At 51.6% G+C, this 19,219-nt stretch overlaps 8 protein-coding genes across 8 annotated transcripts; 6 read left to right on the top strand and 2 right to left on the bottom strand.

The window, feature by feature from the left end:
- Positions 1-426: 426 nt before the first annotated feature.
- Positions 427-1,912, top strand: HO133_002650 (uncharacterized protein; the record flags this gene model as incomplete). The annotated part of the gene is made up of 2 exons (XM_037293575.1): positions 427-479; positions 538-1,912. 2 exons carry the CDS (start codon positions 427-429, stop codon positions 1,910-1,912), a joined length of 1,428 nt encoding a protein of 475 aa, XP_037150404.1.
- Positions 1,913-3,599: 1,687 nt separating this feature from the next.
- Positions 3,600-4,778, bottom strand: HO133_002649 (uncharacterized protein; the record flags this gene model as incomplete). Its single annotated transcript, XM_037293574.1, has 4 exons — positions 3,600-3,752; positions 3,879-4,029; positions 4,258-4,378; positions 4,553-4,778. 4 exons carry the CDS (start codon positions 4,776-4,778, stop codon positions 3,600-3,602), a joined length of 651 nt encoding a protein of 216 aa, XP_037150403.1.
- Positions 4,779-8,040: 3,262 nt separating this feature from the next.
- Positions 8,041-9,792, top strand: HO133_002648 (uncharacterized protein; the record flags this gene model as incomplete). Its single annotated transcript, XM_037293573.1, has 1 exon — positions 8,041-9,792. One exon carries the CDS (start codon positions 8,041-8,043, stop codon positions 9,790-9,792), a length of 1,752 nt encoding a protein of 583 aa, XP_037150402.1.
- A 1,017-nt stretch (positions 9,793-10,809) lies between these two features.
- HO133_002647 (uncharacterized protein) lies at positions 10,810-11,951 on the bottom strand (the record flags this gene model as incomplete). Its single annotated transcript, XM_037293572.1, has 3 exons — positions 10,810-11,412; positions 11,561-11,847; positions 11,903-11,951. The coding sequence occupies 3 exons, from the start codon at positions 11,949-11,951 to the stop codon at positions 10,810-10,812; spliced, it is 939 nt and encodes a 312-aa protein (XP_037150401.1).
- A 642-nt stretch (positions 11,952-12,593) lies between these two features.
- HO133_002646 (uncharacterized protein) lies at positions 12,594-13,386 on the top strand (the record flags this gene model as incomplete). The annotated part of the gene is made up of 2 exons (XM_037293571.1): positions 12,594-12,727; positions 12,780-13,386. The coding sequence occupies 2 exons, from the start codon at positions 12,594-12,596 to the stop codon at positions 13,384-13,386; spliced, it is 741 nt and encodes a 246-aa protein (XP_037150400.1).
- Positions 13,387-13,788: 402 nt separating this feature from the next.
- Positions 13,789-14,545, top strand: HO133_002645 (uncharacterized protein; the record flags this gene model as incomplete). Its single annotated transcript, XM_037293570.1, has 2 exons — positions 13,789-13,847; positions 14,011-14,545. The coding sequence occupies 2 exons, from the start codon at positions 13,789-13,791 to the stop codon at positions 14,543-14,545; spliced, it is 594 nt and encodes a 197-aa protein (XP_037150399.1).
- A 1,245-nt stretch (positions 14,546-15,790) lies between these two features.
- On the top strand, positions 15,791-17,047 carry HO133_002644 (uncharacterized protein; the record flags this gene model as incomplete). The annotated part of the gene is made up of 2 exons (XM_037293569.1): positions 15,791-15,858; positions 15,898-17,047. The coding sequence occupies 2 exons, from the start codon at positions 15,791-15,793 to the stop codon at positions 17,045-17,047; spliced, it is 1,218 nt and encodes a 405-aa protein (XP_037150398.1).
- Positions 17,048-18,772: 1,725 nt separating this feature from the next.
- Positions 18,773-19,111, top strand: HO133_002643 (uncharacterized protein; the record flags this gene model as incomplete). The annotated part of the gene is made up of 3 exons (XM_037293568.1): positions 18,773-18,807; positions 18,869-18,941; positions 18,995-19,111. 3 exons carry the CDS (start codon positions 18,773-18,775, stop codon positions 19,109-19,111), a joined length of 225 nt encoding a protein of 74 aa, XP_037150397.1.
- Between the last annotated feature and the right edge of the window lie 108 nt (positions 19,112-19,219).

Below are 19,219 nucleotides of genomic sequence, written 5' to 3'. Positions count from 1 at the left end.
TTCCACTGTCGTCTGGCGACATGGCTCATGATCTTCTTCATTCGCACTTGATCATGTGGTGGAAAAGAATGCTTAATTTCACCATGCCTTATGTACAGCCGATGGCATTGGCTACGGCCTTTGGCGATCGAGTCGCCCATCAGTAGAATACATGTGTGCTTGCTAGTTGTTGGAACATAATTAAAATTCACTCACTTCATTGTAATAGCATCTTCTGGACCTTTCATCCCCGGATTCTCCTTTCTCGGGTTATGCTCAATCTTTGATCATCCGAGGCATCGATCATCATCGTGCGCCGGGACTCTCGGCGTTTTGCCGGCTGAAGTCTAGTTCCCTGTGGCTGAGCACTTGTCTCTTCGCAATTCCCTCTTCCTTACTTATTCCCTGTGCCTCTGACAACTCCTCGAAAAACAGAATCACCAAAAGATGGCGCCCTCAAGCGGGCACCTTCTTGTTCCGAAGGTCTTGCGAATCGTCAAGTAAAACCTCACTACCTGCGTAAAGGTCATTAAGCAACGCTAATGGCCAACTCTACAGATTCGCCATCGACAAGACTTCGTCCATCATCCGGGCAAAATTGCCTCAGTCACGCATTGCAAACAATGCTTCACTTCAACCTATCCGCATTTATGCCCAAAATCAACCCGTCCACCCTCTCGCCTATCTGAGACAATCCCGCTCTCAAAACAGCAACCGCTGGTTCTCAACCACCGCCCATCAATTCACTACCTCCGCCGCAAAAGCCCGCACCGGCGTTAAATATGACCGCTCAACCTTTCCGATATCGAAAGTCAGCAAGGCAATTTCCCAGCGCGGCTCCGCACCCTTTGCCTCGACACTTCGTCCCAATTTGACAGGTGGAGCTCTACCCCGCTGCGTAGGCGGCTACAGTCTTGGTGGAGCCGGGAAAGGAGCCAGGCATTTCAGCCATACAACCGGTGTTCACGCTCAGGTAGTTCATAACGTCTCCGCCGGCATCAGAGCCTTCTTTGTTGGCGGTGGGAAAGCGAGATTCGATGGCGTCAACCCTGTCACGGGCGAGAAACGTTTCCGCTCCGTTTCGCAAACTGAAGATGCTGTCTACTCGCAATGGGAATCACCTATGTCTTCTTCAATGAAAGGAACGAACCTCGAATTCAAATTTAGCCCCACCATCACTGCTCTCTGCCCCTCTTTCTCGTCTGAAAAGTCAAACCTGGACGTGACATCCCTCAACGACATCGACCTCCTCTCGACTCTTACATCCGACTTCGCCCGCGCAATCCAGGATCTCAGCCTCATCCTCACCGATCTCCGCGCCCTCTCTGCCTTGGGCGATCTACCCATTTCCCTTATCCATACAGCAGCCGGGCCAATCCTGAGCGTGCGCTTCCCGGGCTGCGACGCCGATCTCGTATCCCGCCTCTGCGATGAAGTAGGTGTAAGGCGCGGCGTGGTGGTCGAAGACGAAGGCTGGCACACTGCACCGGTCGGACAAGCAGGGCAAGCGGAGAAAGATGTAGAAATGGCGCTCCTCTTCCCCTTTGCGCCAAACGCCACCCCCTCCCTCCCCAGCGAGGGCGGAGAATACTACTTCACCAATGCCACCCAACGACAGCGACAACCCGAGCAAGTAGATTGGCGCAACATGCTCTCGCCCTCTCAACAATCGCAATACACCGCAGAGTCACTACACGATAACCATAGTACCGAAGACAGGACGCTCAAGTCGCCGGACCGACACGCTCATTCGCCCATCTCTGGGTACGAGAGTCTAGGCGACAGCGATTTTGCATCTGAGGATCCATACTTCCACACAGCGTCACCGGTCAAAGCTGCGACTACGCATGGGACGAGGGCGGAAAGTGGGGAGTATGAGGGGTTGGAGGGGATATACAAATTCTTGCAGGTTTGTGAGGAGGCGAAGCGGTAGGGTGAGCGGAAGGGCGCTCGAGGACATGGAAGGGAAGGGGTTAGGAACAGCATCATCGGCACAAATTGAACTGTGACGGCATGGGAGGTGTCGAGCTTGGATGTTTTCACGCCCGGCTGTCTCTATCTAGCCACCTAGAAAGAAAGATGCTGTACATGAACCATCGTCCCGCGCTTGCTGCTTCCTTGCCTTCCGTGCCGACAATGAACACCCATCACTTCCCGAACATCTTCGCCCACGACCGTGCTCGTCCTTGATCTCCGAATTGTGTCGGTTGTCCTATTCCATCATCCTCGATCCAAAGCAGCAGATGGATGGACTCAAGCCTGTCTCTTCAATAAAGAACCCTCACTCGCCCCCAGTCCTTTCCCAGCGCCGAGAGACAGCCGCAGACGACGTCCACTCTTGCGCCCCGGTCTCAGGCCCGCGTGACGGGCTTTAGGCAAGAGGAGCGCGAGCGAAAAAAAAGAAAAAAAAAACTGTGAGTGGCAAGCAGGGGTCAGCGATGGGGAAAGCGTTGGGGAAGAGCGGGGAGGGAAGCGCTCGGCATGGATTGGAATGGAATGGAATAGGAAAGAAGGGAGGGGTGGCCCGGCAAGAGGGAGGTAGAATGAGGAAGCACAGAGACAACGAGGCGCGCGTATCAGCGTGGACGCTGGGAGTAGAGACATTGCGCGGATGGTTGAGAGAGTCTACGAATAGGTAGCTGGGGCCTGGAAAGAGCTGGCAGGATGGAAGGCAATTCGGGGAGCCGCGACAACGGGGAGGGGAGAAGTGCTGAGTCTATGTGAAGAAGCGTGGGGGGAAGATGGGTGGCAAGGGTCAGGTGGTCGTTGGAAGTTGAGCGTGGGATGAGAAATGGTGGTTGCTGATGATAGCTGGGACGAAGTGGAGAGTTTAGATTTGGAAGTGTTAATGAGAAGACGACAAAAATAGGAATTGATAGCAGAAGATGTCGTGAGGGTAAGGTGTCGTGTTGTATGCCCGTTATTCCCGTTGACTTTGGAAACGTGAGGGGTGACTGTGAAACGTGCAGTGTGGGAGGGCGCTGTATGGAGCGCATGCCGAACCCTGCACCTCCCCAAAGGTACTCTATACACGACTTAAGATCGAGATGAGGGGTCCGAACTTTGCGATTGCTTCTCCAGATCGTGGCGTGATGAAAGACTGTGATTCGTTTGTTTAGATACTAAGCTGCACCAAATAAGCTGCACGATGTTCGAATGCTCGAGTCAATAGAAAAGCTGATGGTGCTGAGGAGGGTATCCTGGCGATCTATGTAGGTAGTAGGGTCCTGCTGATTAGTCCTGGTCTGGTGCGGACAGCGGAGATCTCACTAGGCGGCATCCTGCGGATAGCTGCATCCCTCCAATTGGAGACTTGGATAGCGCTTGAGCACAGTATAGAGGAGTGAGGACGTATGTAGTTCAACGAAGTGGTGCTAAATGGGGTGTTTAATCGGTGTTCAATGCACGCGCCGCATTGATAAGGGTGCAGGAAAAAAAGCTTTGCTGCATATGCAACGTCTATTTCGGCCCGACATCCACTTATTTTGCAGATTTATTTTCGCCTGGATTTGTCTTGAGACGCCGAGGTAAGTTTCTGCCAACTTCTTCAAAAGCTTCCACGTCAGCCTTTAGGAAGAGATGCAATGATTTCTAAATGAGTACCCAAGCAGCTCTAATGATTAGTCGGTCATCCACGCTGCGACACGATTAGTGCCGAATCTGGCGGCAAATCGCAGACCTGTGCCCCCCATGGGAAAGTAGCTGACTAGGTACCATACAAGCGACACTAGCTGTACAATAATCGAAAGAAGTGTAAGGACTGTGTTGTGAAGCTATCATGTGAACACACAGTCAGCAGGCCAATCTGCACACAGCTGGGATCAAGTCGACCGTGTGCGAAGTACCGTCGCAGGCACTTGACGAGCAGCGAATTGATGAAGGGATGGAAGAAGACGTACTTTGATGGCAAAGAACAAGGTCAACCCAATGGAGCCAAAGTAAGCAGCGGTAAAAGGCAGTCGTGGCCCCGAGATAAGATGTTTGGCGTAAGTCGCTGGGCCCATCAAGACTGCCCATGAAGCCAAGAAAAGCACGGACCCGAAGGACCACCTACGTAGATGGTGCCAATATTAGCTACATGACCTCGTATTCCAAAGACATTGAAGAGTCATTGTTTGAAACATCGAGTAGGCAGTCGAAACAAATGCTTGATCGGCTGCCTTTCCCGAGGTGAAGGCTCATGCGCCTTGGGTCCGGTAGAAGAGGGTGTGTGTAAAGGGTGGCGCGGATACGCGTCTTTTCCCAGCAAAGTGAAGCCAATGGACAGGGTATACGAACAATATTGCGAACTTTCGGGGCACTGGCCACAGAATTGGAAACAAGGCGAAGCAGAGGACAAAGCAAGCCAAGGCAGCTACATTGCAAGCCCCAAAGACGAGTAGGCGATCCCACCTACTCACTAATGCAAGACAGGAAGTGTCAGTATAGATCTGCGCTAAATTGAGGCAAAGTCGAGGAGGAAAGAACGGCAAAGTGCATGACCCTATGCATGTGATGATAACGGCTGCAGAGGAGTTTTGGTCTTATCACAAGCGCTTCGCGCTAGGCTGGAAGAGGAGGCATGTAGACTCACAAGCGAAGAAGCCTTCTTCCTCTTCTCTCCGGTTAGGAGCAGGCAATGGAGCACCTGGACCTTCATTTTGTGTTGGTAGTCGAACGTAGCCTGCATTGCTGAAAGGATTGATGGATTGTAGCTTCGACAATATCGGGGTTGAGGAGGAGGTCGTGACTGGAATGTCTGGGTCTCGTCGAGACCAGCCCATGGAATTCATCGAGTCTCGAAAAGAAGTAGACGCCATTGAATATGGAGCTAGATGATCTGCTTGATAGTGTCGGCTGGCCGCCTTTTCCGAGCTTCCCTGCAATATCAAATGCACCAAGACAACCTTAAAGTCTGGACTCGAAGTGGACTCGAGTGCTAAGGATTATGGATTATTGTGGTTCCTTCTCGGAAGTGTAGATGCTGAAAGCCGGAAGGATCGACGAGATAGAGCAAGGATGATAGGTCGGACTTGTACGCCTGTAGAGTACCTAAGGAAAAGGGATAGGGAAAGGGAAGTAATGCACGTTAGGCCGTGGGTAAGGTAATGCGCAGCGGGAACGGAAGATTTCGTGCAGAAGTAGCAGCTGATCTGCCTGTGAGTGTGGGGTAAAGAAACCGAATCGTTCGGATTGGGTATGGATTGAGTACGCGAGTGAGCGGAGGGCGTAAGCTGGTCCAATCGCAGTTGGGTGCGCGCGCAGGGAGATGTTTTAAGAGGGTCCAAGGCACATTAGTGTGCTGTGCAGGCTTGTGACAAGAGACCGAGGGGACCCTAATTTTGAGTAGTCGAGGTAGAGGAGGTAGAGGGAGGTAGTATGGGGGGGGGGTAAAGAAGTGTCTCTTTGTTGCGAAGGAACACGAGAATCAAGGAAAGAGGGGGAGGGAGTTCCATGAGAATGGGGATTTGAAAGCTAAGAATGAAGGAGGGTGTGCAAAATGGTGTGAGTGGTGTGTGGCTGTTCGGTGAAAGGTGATTGGGGGCGTCGGATGAAAGCAGGGAAGCTATCGAAACGGTATTTTGTGATGATCTTATCCCATCCACTACACCCTCTTAGTTATTTTAGTTGGGAAAAGGAAGGACGAAAGAGAAAGGGAAAGGAAAGGAACACACCATGAAAGGCTGGAAAGGCATCAAGGAAGGAAGAGGATCAGAGAGTCAAAACAAAAAGTAGGCGAGCGGGCACTGTTTTGAGATAGACTGACGCCTGGGATAGGATAGAAATCATAGAGTGATCAAATTGTACTGAGCTTCATTTATTCAACACTAAACTTCTTTCAATCTAGCGTAACGCGCCAGCAACCATCATCGCCTCAACCGCCACACCTTTTTTTCTCCCGTCAAAAAATAAATCAAGTAAAGTTATTACCTAGAGTATGCTGTGCTAGGAAAAAGAGTCGGCTTATTCGTAACCACTTTCACCGGTCGACCATCTTTCTTTATCATGACTTCAATATACATCAAAGTACATTGCATGCTTGCCTAAACTTCACTGACTCACATTGGTCAGACGCTCATGGTCATGATCCTCTGTAGTGTGGCGCTGCTCTCGTAGTCCTCAATCCCAAGTAAAGAAAGTGAAACCATGAATGATCAACGAATGAGCAGCTGCTTTCATACCATTTGATCTACTCCCTTAACCCTTGATCTTGTCGTTTGACATATATTCCCGCCGACCCTGCAGTTCTTGCCGTGCGCTTTCCATCATTCTACATCAGCTCCCGTCTATAGCCACCAAAAGAAAAAGAGAAACGCCATTCTCAAAATATCAATCAGGCTATTCGATCCATCGGAGCAGTGAGCAACCTCAGCCCCACCAATCGCACGGCAAAGCCTTCAAAGAAAGCTCAACCCACCCAAAGCCTTGTCCTCCGCAATCCAGGTTAGCCTCGTCATCCCTTCTTACCTTCTTTCATCTCACTCTTCAACAGAGTATTGATCCTATAAATTATCATATTGCAACTGGGTCAAAGCTTTCCACGCAACCGGTGGTCATCCATCCCGCTGTCGTACCAAAAGTGCATAAACCTGAACGGAGCCCCACGCATTCCTGAGCGCTTGGCGTCATCGTACATTCGGGCCTAGCGCGGATCCATCCGAGAGCGCAAGCGAATTATCTTTGATACACCGCAACGAATCATCTCTCTTCCTTCACTCCTCACCATACTGGTGACATTCACCGCCGTCCTCTCCTCCACATTCTTCATTGCCCTCCCACCCAAGGGCAACAACCTCATCGCTCCATCCATCGCTGTCGCCCTTGTTCGGTCCAGCGCTCCAAGGGCCTGCACAGGCCCGTTCCTTCAGCTTACACCGCTTCTCGGTACCTGGCGGGTCCAGTGTAACGGACATCTCCATCAACACGGCTTACTGTTCTCGCACAAACACCGCATCACATAACCCGCCCGGCTACTTGAAATACCTACATACCCAATTGAGCAACAACTGTCTTGTTGACCGTTGATCCGCAGCCGCAATCCCATCCGGTACGTATTCCCCACTACGTTGTTTGCTTTTCATGCTGCTTGCATACTCTTTACTGGTTTGCCAGTAATCATCACATTTCATTCCGTGCCGTTAATCATGCCAGCATGAGCAAGCATGATCTGGCTGCCGCGTCTCTGGCTTCTCTGGGGCATGCAAGGCTTCTTCTTGCACTACTCAGGCACGAGGAAGCTTCAAGAGTGGATCCTAGAATCTTCTATCTGCCACGCTCGTAGATCGTCAATCTCGCCAATACTGGCACCCCTTGCATAGCCGCTTCTTGTTCATTTGCCTTGCCGAAGAGAATGATGATTCGACTTGCTAACTATGAGCCTACTAGTCCCCAAAACCCCACAACAACAACACCGGGACTGTACTCCAGTAGACATCCGCATGTTAGCGAGTTAGCGCCCAAAGAAAACTTCAACGCACTCCGCAAACAGTCCGTCTCCAGTCACACTAGCCTACGCTTCTCACAGAGAATCCTACACACAAGCTATCTGGTACGTCCGTTTCAAAACACCGATGTTTGTATGTCAAGCGTCAGGTGTCAGTATTTTCCTGTGTTGAGAGATACTTGTGTTGAGAGATGGCGCTAAATGACTTCATTTACAGACGTCCATTGACCCAGAAGCTTTAAAGGAAGTGATCTTCATCCGTGAGAGACATTTCGCACGTTACAATTCGAAAAAGATTCCAAGTGTCGTATAAGACCGCGGTATCACACTTGCAAGCTCGTTGCCAATCGATTTGGTGCAGAAATCTCCACCTTCCGTCTTCGGAAAGGTCACCTCCGCACATCGTCCACGGGACGGGCCTGGAATCATCGAATTGAAAGCACGCCAAGATCGTTCATTCGTCTGCAGGGCTCCTCATAGGCACTTACCCCATCTTTTGCGAGACACTATTGTCATGCCAGTACCATGTAAGTGTTCTAAACCTTCCAAATCTGTGGAAAAAAGCACATTTTTTCAGACATAGATTTCTATTGGCAAGGAACCGCACTGGCCCCCATTTACAATGTTTGACCTCAAGCATGGTAATGATGTTTGCTTACGTGGCGCCTCCTATAGCTGAGAAGACTTTCGACCTTCAATACTCCCTTCCAATGACGAGAAAGGACAAAGCAAACTACGATACTCTTCCAGATACAACTTTAGACGACGACTTGGACTTCTTCAATAGTGGTATGGCTGGCACGGGCAACTCCAGCCCATTCATCAAGGACGAGCCAGAGGACTTCAATTACCTCTCGCACAACTTCTCGCCCAACCAGCGGAGCCAGAACATGAGCTTCGGACAGCAATTCGGTCAAGGCTCCACAGGCGACATTGATCCTTCGGATCTTGCAATGCCTAATGGTAATTACGGCCAATACGGCTCCAGTTCTCAACAGACCATGTCAAATAGTATGACCTTGGCCCACTCAGGCATTGGCGACGATGAGCTTCTGGACCTAGATCTTAATGAAACCTCGTACCAGCCCAATCTCCAGAATGGGCAGCATGGGTTTGGAGGTCAAGGCAACATGCAGAACTTCTACCCAAGCCAGAGTCATCCGGTATCCATAAACACGAACGGTCACAGCCAGATGAACCAGATGTACTCCAATACGCCTGACGGTGGCCCAATCCATAGCCCATTCACACATGATAACTTCAACTATGCTCAGTTCGCGCAGATGCAGTCACACATGCGTCCGAACGCCGTCAGTACCAACAATTTCAACCACGGTCAGTCTGGGTCTTACATGAGCCAGCCCATGAATCGACAAGCATCAGACTCAAGAAGCCCAATGACGCCCAAAACCCCGGGCGGGGACCACCTGGACCACATACACTTGGGTACCCCTGAGTCTGGAAGCCTGCCAGCGCAGCCCCTGAGCTACAATCGGAAGAGTCTTTCAGGCCAGTATGATAGCACACCTGGCAGCATCCAATCGTACAACCTTGATTCACCAATGTCTTCCCCAAGTCATCCTGCGAGCCACGCTCAGATCTCCGAGGTCTTGAAATCTGGCAAGCATGCCTCACTACCTGCGAAGGTTGAGAATGGCCATCACCCAGCCCCGGCTTATCAGAGCCAAGAAGCCAAGCGTCGTCGACGTCGTGAATCTCACAACATGGTGGAGCGTCGCCGCCGTGACAACATCAACGAGAAGATCCAGGAGCTTTCTCACCTAGTTCCCATGCATCGTCTCGAGGATGAGAAGGTCCGCAAACACATCATGAACAATTCTCCTCTCTCGCCCACCCTTACTGCTACCGGCCGAAGCCCTCCGCAAGCAACATCTTTGCTTGCAGGAGGTGGTCGTCGTGCCACGGGTGGGGGCAGCATAACTATGGGCATTCCACCAGAAGAGAAGGATAAAGGTCCTAACAAAGGCGACATTCTCAACGGTGCCGTTAGCTGGACTCGCGATCTCATGTGGGCACTGCATGTCAAGATGCAGCAAGAGCAGGAGCTCGCGGACCTGATCGCACAACTTGGAGGCCAGTTTCCTTTTTCTCAGTCGGACGACGAGAGGCGCATGCGCACCGAGCTTCTGAACGCTATGCAGGAAAACGACCCAAACACATTCTCATACACGCGCACGGCCGGTAGTGGGCTGAGAGTGCCACAACACACCAACTCAGCTGGTGACCCTCTTGATCCAGCCGCTATGGGCACCCTGAGTCCTCAGAGCCTAAGCCCTGGTCAGCAGTCTGGCGGTGCCGACCACGGCCACCAACAATACTGGAACCCGTCCTTCAAGGAAGAAGACGAGTACGGGATGGAGATGAACTGAGCAAATTGTGTCACATCAACAAGTTGTTTTGCAACCCTAGCACCCTTGCTTCCGCGGCGGCATTCCCCTGGATCACCTCATCTCCCCGGGTCTGGCACTTTCGCTATCTCAAGGACAGTCCCTTGGATTACATCATACCCCCAAGTCGGCACATATTGCTACCCTGTGCGTTCCCTTGGATTTCGATTCTTTCAGAATACGTTTCCCCTTATTGCATTGGCGAGGCGAGTTGGGTGGCTTTGTTCACGGCGGCAGAGGCGTCTGGGAGGGAAACTTTTCATATACCACTATCGTTTTTTCCATCCAGCATACAGCATGGCGCTATGAATTCAATGCGAGCGGTTATCGATATACCAATTTGAGAGAGTGTGACTGTTGATGGGTCTGGCTCTGCGAACTTGCGTTTGCTTGCGCTTTGAGCTTACCGTAGCTATCTAATATTCGCTTCGATGCTAGATCTTTCCCCCCAAGACATTTATTACCACACATAACCTCAACACGTGCATATCCATAACTGATCTTCCACTCCCCTGTCGCACATCCAACCTTGACTGGCTGCAGAGAAACAAGACCTTTCTATCGGAGGTGGGTGCGCTTGTTGATCCACTCGCTACTGCGTTTTCCGCACAATCGAAGCGGAATCGTTGATGCTCGAGAGGGGGACGGGTGTCTGATCGAGAGGGGGGATATGAAGGTTGGTTTTGGGCTTTGGATAGGCGGGTTTCTGACCGATCGGTCGGATTCGTGGGAGGGGGGTTAGAGTTTGAGGGGCAAGAGCTGAGGGAGGCAGGGTAAGGTGGGTATGATAAGCTTGGGACTGGAGAGTCCTGTGGAATGGTGGAACAATGCCTGTGTCAAAGTGTCTTGGGGCGTTCTTCGGTTCTTCATTGCCGTCATTGCTATGTGTCAATCGTTGGGCTAAGTTGCCCTTGCTATGCTACTTGCAAGTCTTGTAGGGTAAGAAGTTATGTACATGCTTGGTGGAAATCATCCGCTATCTCACGCTTCCTAGGTCTCTCAATTCTTCCCGTCCAGATCGGTGTAGAAGTTCCAGCCGAAATTCCCCGACGGGTCATTGAAACGAAGCTTCTTATCGATCGTGTTGAGCTTATCCAAATCCTCCTTCTCCAGCTTGAAATCCCCCGCCAGATTGCTTCGAATCCTCTCGGGCGTCTTGCTCTTCGGCAACACACTGTGTCCGTGGGCGATCCCCCACGCCAAAGCAACCTGCGCGCCATTCTTGCCGTACTTCTTGCCAATCTCGGTAATAGTTGGGTCGTCGATCAGCTTTCCCATGTCCTTGCCGGAGCTGTAGATAGCGTTTTGATTGCCAAACGGCGAATATTGTTGTATGTGGATGCCTTTGCTCTTGTGGAATGCGGCGAATGATTGCTGTTGCAGCCAGGGGTGGCATTCGATTTGGTGCGCCGCGGGGACGACGGTGGTTTCTTTGAGAAGGCGCTCGAGCTCTGCTTTGCTGAAGTTGGAGATGCCGATTGCCTTTGTCTTGCCACTCTTGAGAGTTTTCTCCATAGCGTTCCATGTGTCAACGTAGTCCGTGTCGCCTGTTTCAATCTTGTCGTTTTTCTTGGGCATGAGGGTATCGCCTCGGGCGAAGGGCTACATTATAGTTTCGGAGTCAGCATTACCTATCCGAGAGGGTATGTTGAGCCTTGGAAAATGTCTACAAAGTAGACATTCTCAAGACCTGTCTCAAGGCTCAAGATCTGGTCCAGAAGAGGAAATATGAACTCCAAAAAATACGTACAGAAGGCCAGTGCATGAGGTAGAGATCTAGGTAGTCTGTGCCCAGGTCTTTGAGGGAAGCATCAAGGGCGGGCTCCACATCGTCAGGGTGGTGGCTGTTGTTCCACAGCTTAGTCGTGATGAAGATCTCGGAGCGAGGGATACCAGATTTTTTGATGGCAGCACCGACGGCGGGCTCGGTGCCGTAGATACGAGCTGTGTCAATGTGTCGATAGCCTGCTTTCAGGGCTTCGGTGACGGCGTCTTCTTGGGCGCCAGCATCTTGCCAGGTTCCGAAGCCAACGGCCGCTGCGATTGTGTTTAGTAGGGGCCCATTGAAGAGTGAGATTGGGAGGAATCGTACGGATTTCAGCGCCTGTGTTGAGCTTCTGTTTGGTGTGGAGGCTTGCCATTGTGCTTGCTTTGCGAGAGAACTGGTTTGATGAGCAATGGGTCGAGAGTTGTGTAAGTCTTGAAGATGCAATCTTGGATGTTCGAACAAACATTAATACTTTTGTGTATACTGTGGCGGGGATGAGTAAGTAGTCTTCAAGTCACGATGCAAACTGATTAAATGTACGAGTAGAAACTCAATGTAACCAACGGTGAGCATTGACGTCAGCCATGCACATGTACGTCATCCATCTGCCGAGATATCTCCGGCGCAGAACCAAAACATCGGAGGGGGACTCCCACCCCCCGTTGTCGCTAATTCGAACATGAGACATTTCGCGCTATCGCTGATCGATGGACAGAGCAATTGATTTGCTTGAAAATTCCAGGCCATCTCAACTGTCTCGACCATCAATGAACGCCACACGGTCCGAAGGATCGGCAATAGATGTGGCTGTGCTCTGCCAAGGAAAGCGGGTATGTCGATCACCGAATCTTGGAAAGCGAGTCATCATTTCCTGCCCCCAGCTGTTGTTCTTAACCCACCACTCGCGTCTCATTTTCCGTGTCTCTCTTTTTGTTCGTCTATATACGCTCACTTTTATATTTGTAGATACCCATTATTGTTCTTGCGCCTTAACAATTCCAGCTATTCGCCCACAATGTTCAAATCAACTCTCGCTATTTTCGCGCTCATGTCTTCCTCGATAGCAGCTCCCGCTCCCGAATTCATTGTAGAACGTCATATAGTGGAGGTATACAAGCGCCAGGCTGATATCTCGCAATTGCTAGAACTGTAAGTCCTTCTGTCACCTCAATTGCCCTTTCACAACTCACCTCCCACGCAGCGCGTCTCTAGCAGGCGTAACAGCCCTCCCCACCGACCCCGCCGTCCTCCTCCAACTCGGACCCCTCGCCAACTCTCTCGCCTCTGCCCTCCCCACGTCCTCTGTCCTCAACGTCCTCCTCACCGCCGCTCCCTCCGGCTTCGTTTCCTCTATCGTCAACGACCCCTCCTATGCCAGCTCCTTCGAAAGCGCTTTCTCAGCCGGCAACAGTCCCGCATGGTTCAACTCATTACCCACAAGCGTCCGCAGCTATCTGCATACATATTCCGGGTTTGGAGGATTGGCGGGTGCTGGGGCCGCGATCAAGAGTGTGACAGCTGATGTGGCCAATGGCACTGTTGCGGCTACGGGGAGTGGCATGTCTAGTGGCGGTGCGAGTCCGACGACGCAGAATTCGGCACAGAGTGTGGCCAGTGTTTCTAGTGCTTCGGCTGCTTATGTGGCAGCTGTGGATGCGACGTCGGCGGGTGCTACAGAGGGTAACACGGCATCAGCTCAGGCTGGGACCGCGAGCAGTTCGAAGGGCGGTGCTGCACGTCCTACTGGAGCTGTTGCTGCTAGATTGGCTGGTGTGGTTGGGTTATTGGGAGTGGCTGCTGCTCTGTAATTTCGCCATTGGAAAGGTGATTGTGCATAACGAGGACTTTCATGATGGTAATACGAAGAGCAAAGAAAGGTCATTTGTCGATACTTTTGATGGCAGAACCTGCGAACATGAAAGATTTAGTGCACAGCTGCGACAACCCACATCCAGTTATCAATACCAATACCAATACCAATACAGCCTTGCGTACTCGATTCTCTTTGACTGCGTCAATTCGCGCCAGTGCCCCTTTCCTTCTCGCACAAAGAGCAGAAGATGCTGTGGTTCCCCCGTCCAATTTCTCGACCTTTTGCCTATACCCTCGACATTTCTCCTATTTTCTGATTTCCTCGTTGGCCGCCCTTCTTCGGATCCTTCTCGCCCTTCAGCTGCAAGGCTACCACACCCAGACGCCCTTCTGCAGAGATGGACGGACGCTTGCCTAAAAAAGTTCAGCGCATGCAGGATTCTGCAGCTGAGGTCAGGTAAGTAAAAGAAAAGTCAAATTGATGAAAAGAATTATGCACTACCAGCGCGCTTCGTCCCTTCGACGGCCTCGCGGCTCCTAGCGCTTCCTACCAGCAAGACTATATTGCTTGCCCCTTTCATAATTATACAGCTATCAATGAAGGGAATTTTGGCGTCCAGACGCTCGACGTTGGTGGTACTCCTGGCGCTGGAGGACTACCAGGCCAACACAGGCTTCAGTCGATACGCTACCTACGTTGGCAATGGTCCTCAACCTGCTCTGGACTCTATTGACAGCCTTGCAGCTCCAAGTGCAGGCTATGTCAAAGGTAACCGAACACTGCAGAACGCGGTCCCTGGCTTCGGTAGCCCCAATGCCGTCTATGATAATGGACCCTGCTACCCCCTCAACGACGTCGTTGGCCCTAATGTAGACTACGATCATGGCAACAACGCTGTTCAAAATACTGGGTATGGCGGTAACCCTGTCAACGAGATTTTGAACCCTTTCGGCACCACCACTGCTCCCAACATAGTCTATGACGGATGCAACAACACTGCCAATGATGCTTTCAACCGTGACTTGAGCCCCTTGGGTGGTCTCACCGTTTCCATTGGAGATTATGGTCAAGGGAACTATACCAGTGAAGGTGGTACCTACAGCGGACTCTACCCCGTCTACGACATCGGTGCTACAGGCGCAGTCTACGATTAGGGCAACTCCACTGGACTTGCAAACCATGCTGGCAATGTCAACAATAGCCTTCGTCGTGTTGACAACATCTTTACTCCCTTCGCAGTCTGTAATCAGGGCAATTATGCTGGGCCCGCTCCCTACGCTGGCAATGTCGACCAAGGGTTCTATCCTGTCGACAACATCAGTCCTTCTAATGCAGTCTACGATCAAGGCAATTACGATGGGCTTGCTCCCTATGCTGTCAAATGGGCTCTATCTTGTTGACAGCATCAGTCCTTCGAATGCATTTCACGATCAAGGCAATCTTTCCGGACTTGCACCCTATGATGGCATGGTCGACCACGGGCTCTAATCTGTCAACAGCATGGCTACTCCCAGTTCATTTCGCCTTGCGAACAATAGCATCAAGTTCGATCCCAATGCCGCCAACGTTCTTGACGGCCTTTTACCTTCCAATCACCTCAGTAATACTGGCGTTGCCTACGACGGCGGCAATCACGGCATGCGGGATTATGGCTTTGGCTCCCAGGCCTCAGGCCTGACCCCTGCTGTTGACAACACTCCCTCCCCATCAATCACCTCTGGCTCCAGGGTGGACCTCCAGGGCCGCCCTCGCCCCGCCGGCGTGGATCACCATGGATGATTTCGCTGGGCCTGCGACAGGTGCGGCAAGACGTTCGGACGACCATCAGACGTGCAACGTCTGGCCGAGAAGCACAGTGGTGTGCTCCAGTATCAGTGCAATGTGACAGGTTGCGCGTATCCTCGCAGCTACTGCCAGGATAAGTTGGAGCAGCACAAGAGGGACTGCCATTGGCGAGCCCGCCGTAAGAAGGGTGGTTTGGAGTGTGTGGTTGGGGGAGGGTGTTCCATCATTCTCAGGAATATCAGGACGTTCATGCGAAGAGCAAGGATATTGCATTTGTCGACACCAGGTGGAATAGCGTGTGAGCATGCAGGATAATGTAAACAACTTTACACTTATCCAATCTAGTGCCTAGGTTGCTCATCTAGCCTCATTTTTTCACAACTGATACACAGATCTCCCGTTAGATGTTCTTCTTCCGAAGGCAGGGCGCCCCTCTTCGATGCCATGTCTATAAGATGCCTCTTCCCCCCGTCTCCTTTCGAATTTTTTACACATCATTTTCATGCACTCGGCCCCTTTTCCTCAAGGCTGCCAGATCTCAGAAGCCTCATTGGCCGCCCCTTCCCACGAATTACCGCTATTCTTCCTGCACGGCAGCGGGACTTGTTTCAGCCATGCAGAAGGGCGCAGCCTATCCTGGAGACGCTCCTCAACACCATGCATATGATTTGCATGGAGTTGGGTAAGTTAAAAAAAAAAGGGCTAATTCTCGCTTAAGCAGCGAGTCTAAGAACGATGCGAACCACCGCAATGACCGTCACTACTGTGCTGGCAACCTCACTGCTGCCAATGCAGTCCACGGTCACGGCAACCACGCTGTCCACTCTTTGGGAACGTATGACCACGCCGCCCGAGCCGGACAGGATCCTGGCTTCGCCTTCTCTGCTAACGAAACCCACGATGGCCTCAACTCTCTCCACGCCATCGCTGCTCGTGGCGTAGCGTATAGCGACAACACCTACAGCGGTCCCGGTGTGGGTATCAATCATGTCGAAGCTGGCTTCTCCCCATACGACAGCTTTGCTGCTCCTAGCTTCAGCAGTCGTGCCTTTCAGAATGCTACGGTTAATCCATATGCCAATAACATCAATGACGGTATCTACGCTCCCAGTAACGATGGATACAATGTCGAAGCAGGCTTCTCTCCATACGACAACATTGCTGCTCCTAGCTTCAGCAGTGGTGCCCTTCAGAATGCTACGGTTATTCCATATGCCAATAACATCAATGGCGGTATCTACGCTCCCAGTAACGTCGGATACAATGTCGAAGCAGGATTCTCTCCATACGACAACATTGCTGCTCCTAGCTTCAGCAGTCGTGCCCTTCAGAATGCTACGGTTATTCCATATGCCAACAACATCAATGGCGGTATCTACGCTCCCAGTAACCTCGGGCACAATGGCAACGACTACCTTGGTCACGCTGTCGGCAATGTCACTGCCCCTGGCGCCTCCGTTCAGAGCGCCCGTGCTGCTGTTCCTCTTCAATTTGGTGATGGCGCCTATCCTACTGGTAACATCAACGCCAGTTTCTACCCGTCCAACAACGCCACCGTCATCGGGCTGGTCGATGGCAGCGACAAGTTTGGCACATACGACGCTGGCTTTGGTGCTCAGTCCTCCGATACGACACCTACCATGAGCAGCACCCTCCCGCCTTCCACTCCCGGCCCGGTTGTCGGACCCAATGGTCGTCCTCGCTGGGCTTGTACTGGATGCGACAAAACGTTCACACGACAAGCTGACATGGCACGTCACGCCAAGAAGCATAGTGGCGTGTTCGAGTTTCAATGTGATGTCGCGGAGTGCAGCTACAGAGGCAGCTATCGCCAGGACAAGTTGGACCAGCATAAGAAGAACTGCCATTAGCCAGGGCCAAGATCCCGCAGTAGAAAGGGAAGGAGATTCGATGTCAGTTGGATGAGTGTCTCGGGGGATTTCGTTATCGTTTCTGTTTTTCTTTTTTTCCTTCTTTCTTTGGCAAAAAGTAGAACGAGTAGAAAAGGAGGAGATAGCAATTCTAGAAACTTATCCGGCATTCGAGTTCCACTGTGCTCTTTCGGCTTTCTCCAACAAATCCTACAAAACCCTTTAGGCTTGCGCTGTTTCTTTCAGTCTTCCGCTGATCCTTTTCAGAAGTGACTCCTACGCGCATCGAAAATGCACGCAATCAACTCAACCACTTTCCCCTTGCCCTTCCAGACTCCATCTTGACCCCTGCGATCACTGGGATTCCGAAACGAGAGGAGTCACGTTCGTGCCCCATTGGAATCGTCTTGGTAAATCAGTTTCGAGCAAATATTTCCAGCTTGGACACACCCTCAACTTACAATTCTGGCACGGCTTCTCCGCGAACGTCGCCCTCTGAGGCAGTGAGGGGTGTGTTTCCTAGCGCCAAGTCAGCCACGAGTCTTCCATCTTTGCACGATTCACTGCTATCTTACCCGACTACCCTTACTGGAGGTTGGCGCCGAGAGTGGGAGAACATGCCCGAGGAAGCGAATGGCGAGCTAGAGTGCTTTTGCGAAAAGGTCGTCCAAGATGTAGTCGACAATCCGCAAGATGATGGTCATAACGACGGTAGCTATGCCGAATTTCAAGCATTTCAACATCGTAGCGAGTGAAGTGTTTGGTGAGGATGAGGGGTATGGAGAAGAGTGAGAAGATGGGAGCAGCAATTTGGACCTTTATATGTGCGAGGAAAGTACCCAGGCCAAGGCTGAGGAAGAGATGCGGCGTCGAGAAGGAGGCATCATGCGCTTGAAACTATTCAAACAAGGCGACATGCCAGATCTGAAGCCGGGGCAAGCCGGGATGAATCTTCGATGCAGAGGTAATTCGTAAGATGTGCTTGTTTCAGAGGAGGCAGTTGTTCCGGACTTCCGTGTACCTCAGCCTGTGCAGAAACCAGCTCAGGTACCAAAAGCTCCACTACACGATTTTCCTTTCACACCACGATCAATTACCTCGCCGCATTGACTGCCTTTGTGTCTCACCATACGTATCCAAAAACAGGCCCAGAAGCAGCTAACCGCCGGCCACCTTGCCCCTTCCCTTTCCGTGTGCCGGCGCTGACGCATCCTCCATTGTGGAAACTTGGGCGTACACATAAAGCGGCCCGCGGCTTTGGTGGCTTCATGGGGCGAGCTGCGGCTGGTATCGAATGGATTGCTGTCAATCGTAAGTTTCGGGAAAGGCATACAGCCCGAGCCAGCACTGGGCGATTTGACCAGCTCCAACGAATCCCTCCTGGCACAAGAAGGACGGCTGTCAGCCTCAGGACTTGGCCAGGTGGCGGCAGAGCCTGTCTCAAGTAGTGTCATGGCCGTGCCTGTTTGCCGTAAGTTTCGGGCAAAACGATAGGTCGTGACCTCAGACTGCCCGGCTCAGGACCATGACCCCTTTGAGAAATAGTGATTGGACATCCGTTTCAGATAGCGTTCCCGAAGTTTCTGACACTCCAGGCGGTATGGAAGACATTCATCTCAGAGCTCCCAACTCCCTCTTTCGTATTATCTTTCCCGATCATAACACCTCAACCTCACCACAACTCTCCCAATCTTGTACGGCCTCAGTGGGCAACCTCCGCGAGAAATGTCAAAGTATCCCGAAGTTCAAGTAGTCCTTGGGTACGAAGCCCCCTCAACAGACCCTCAGACAGAAAATGGTATGACTGACAACTGAGAACAGATGGGAACCAGCCGACGCGAGCACACAACCCTTGGAAGATTACATGTATCGTTGGGGAGAATCCACACCAGATGTGTGCACACAATTGCTTTCCCACTCGGATACAATGCTGACTCTATTCCTTAGCCAGCGTTTGAGGATGGCAAAACCGCCTTTTGCGTCTACACATACGAGCAGCCAAATGACCTTGAATCCGTAATATCGCAGAGCTTCAGGATCCTGCGGACAGTATTGGACATGTAAATGGCCGTTCACCTGTTGATAGCACACGCCTGGGTACACGCTTGTTAATAAATCCAAGGGAACCAAATATCCACTTCCGTGGCATGGTAGTCAAGAAAGAACGCCTGG

Source organism: Letharia lupina (assembly GCF_014066315.1).
Source record: "Letharia lupina isolate WasteWater1 chromosome Unknown contig_15, whole genome shotgun sequence".
Lineage (NCBI taxonomy): Eukaryota > Fungi > Ascomycota > Lecanoromycetes > Lecanorales > Parmeliaceae > Letharia > Letharia lupina.
Note: the sequence above shows the minus strand (reverse complement) of the source record. Positions and strands in the feature narration are given on the sequence as shown.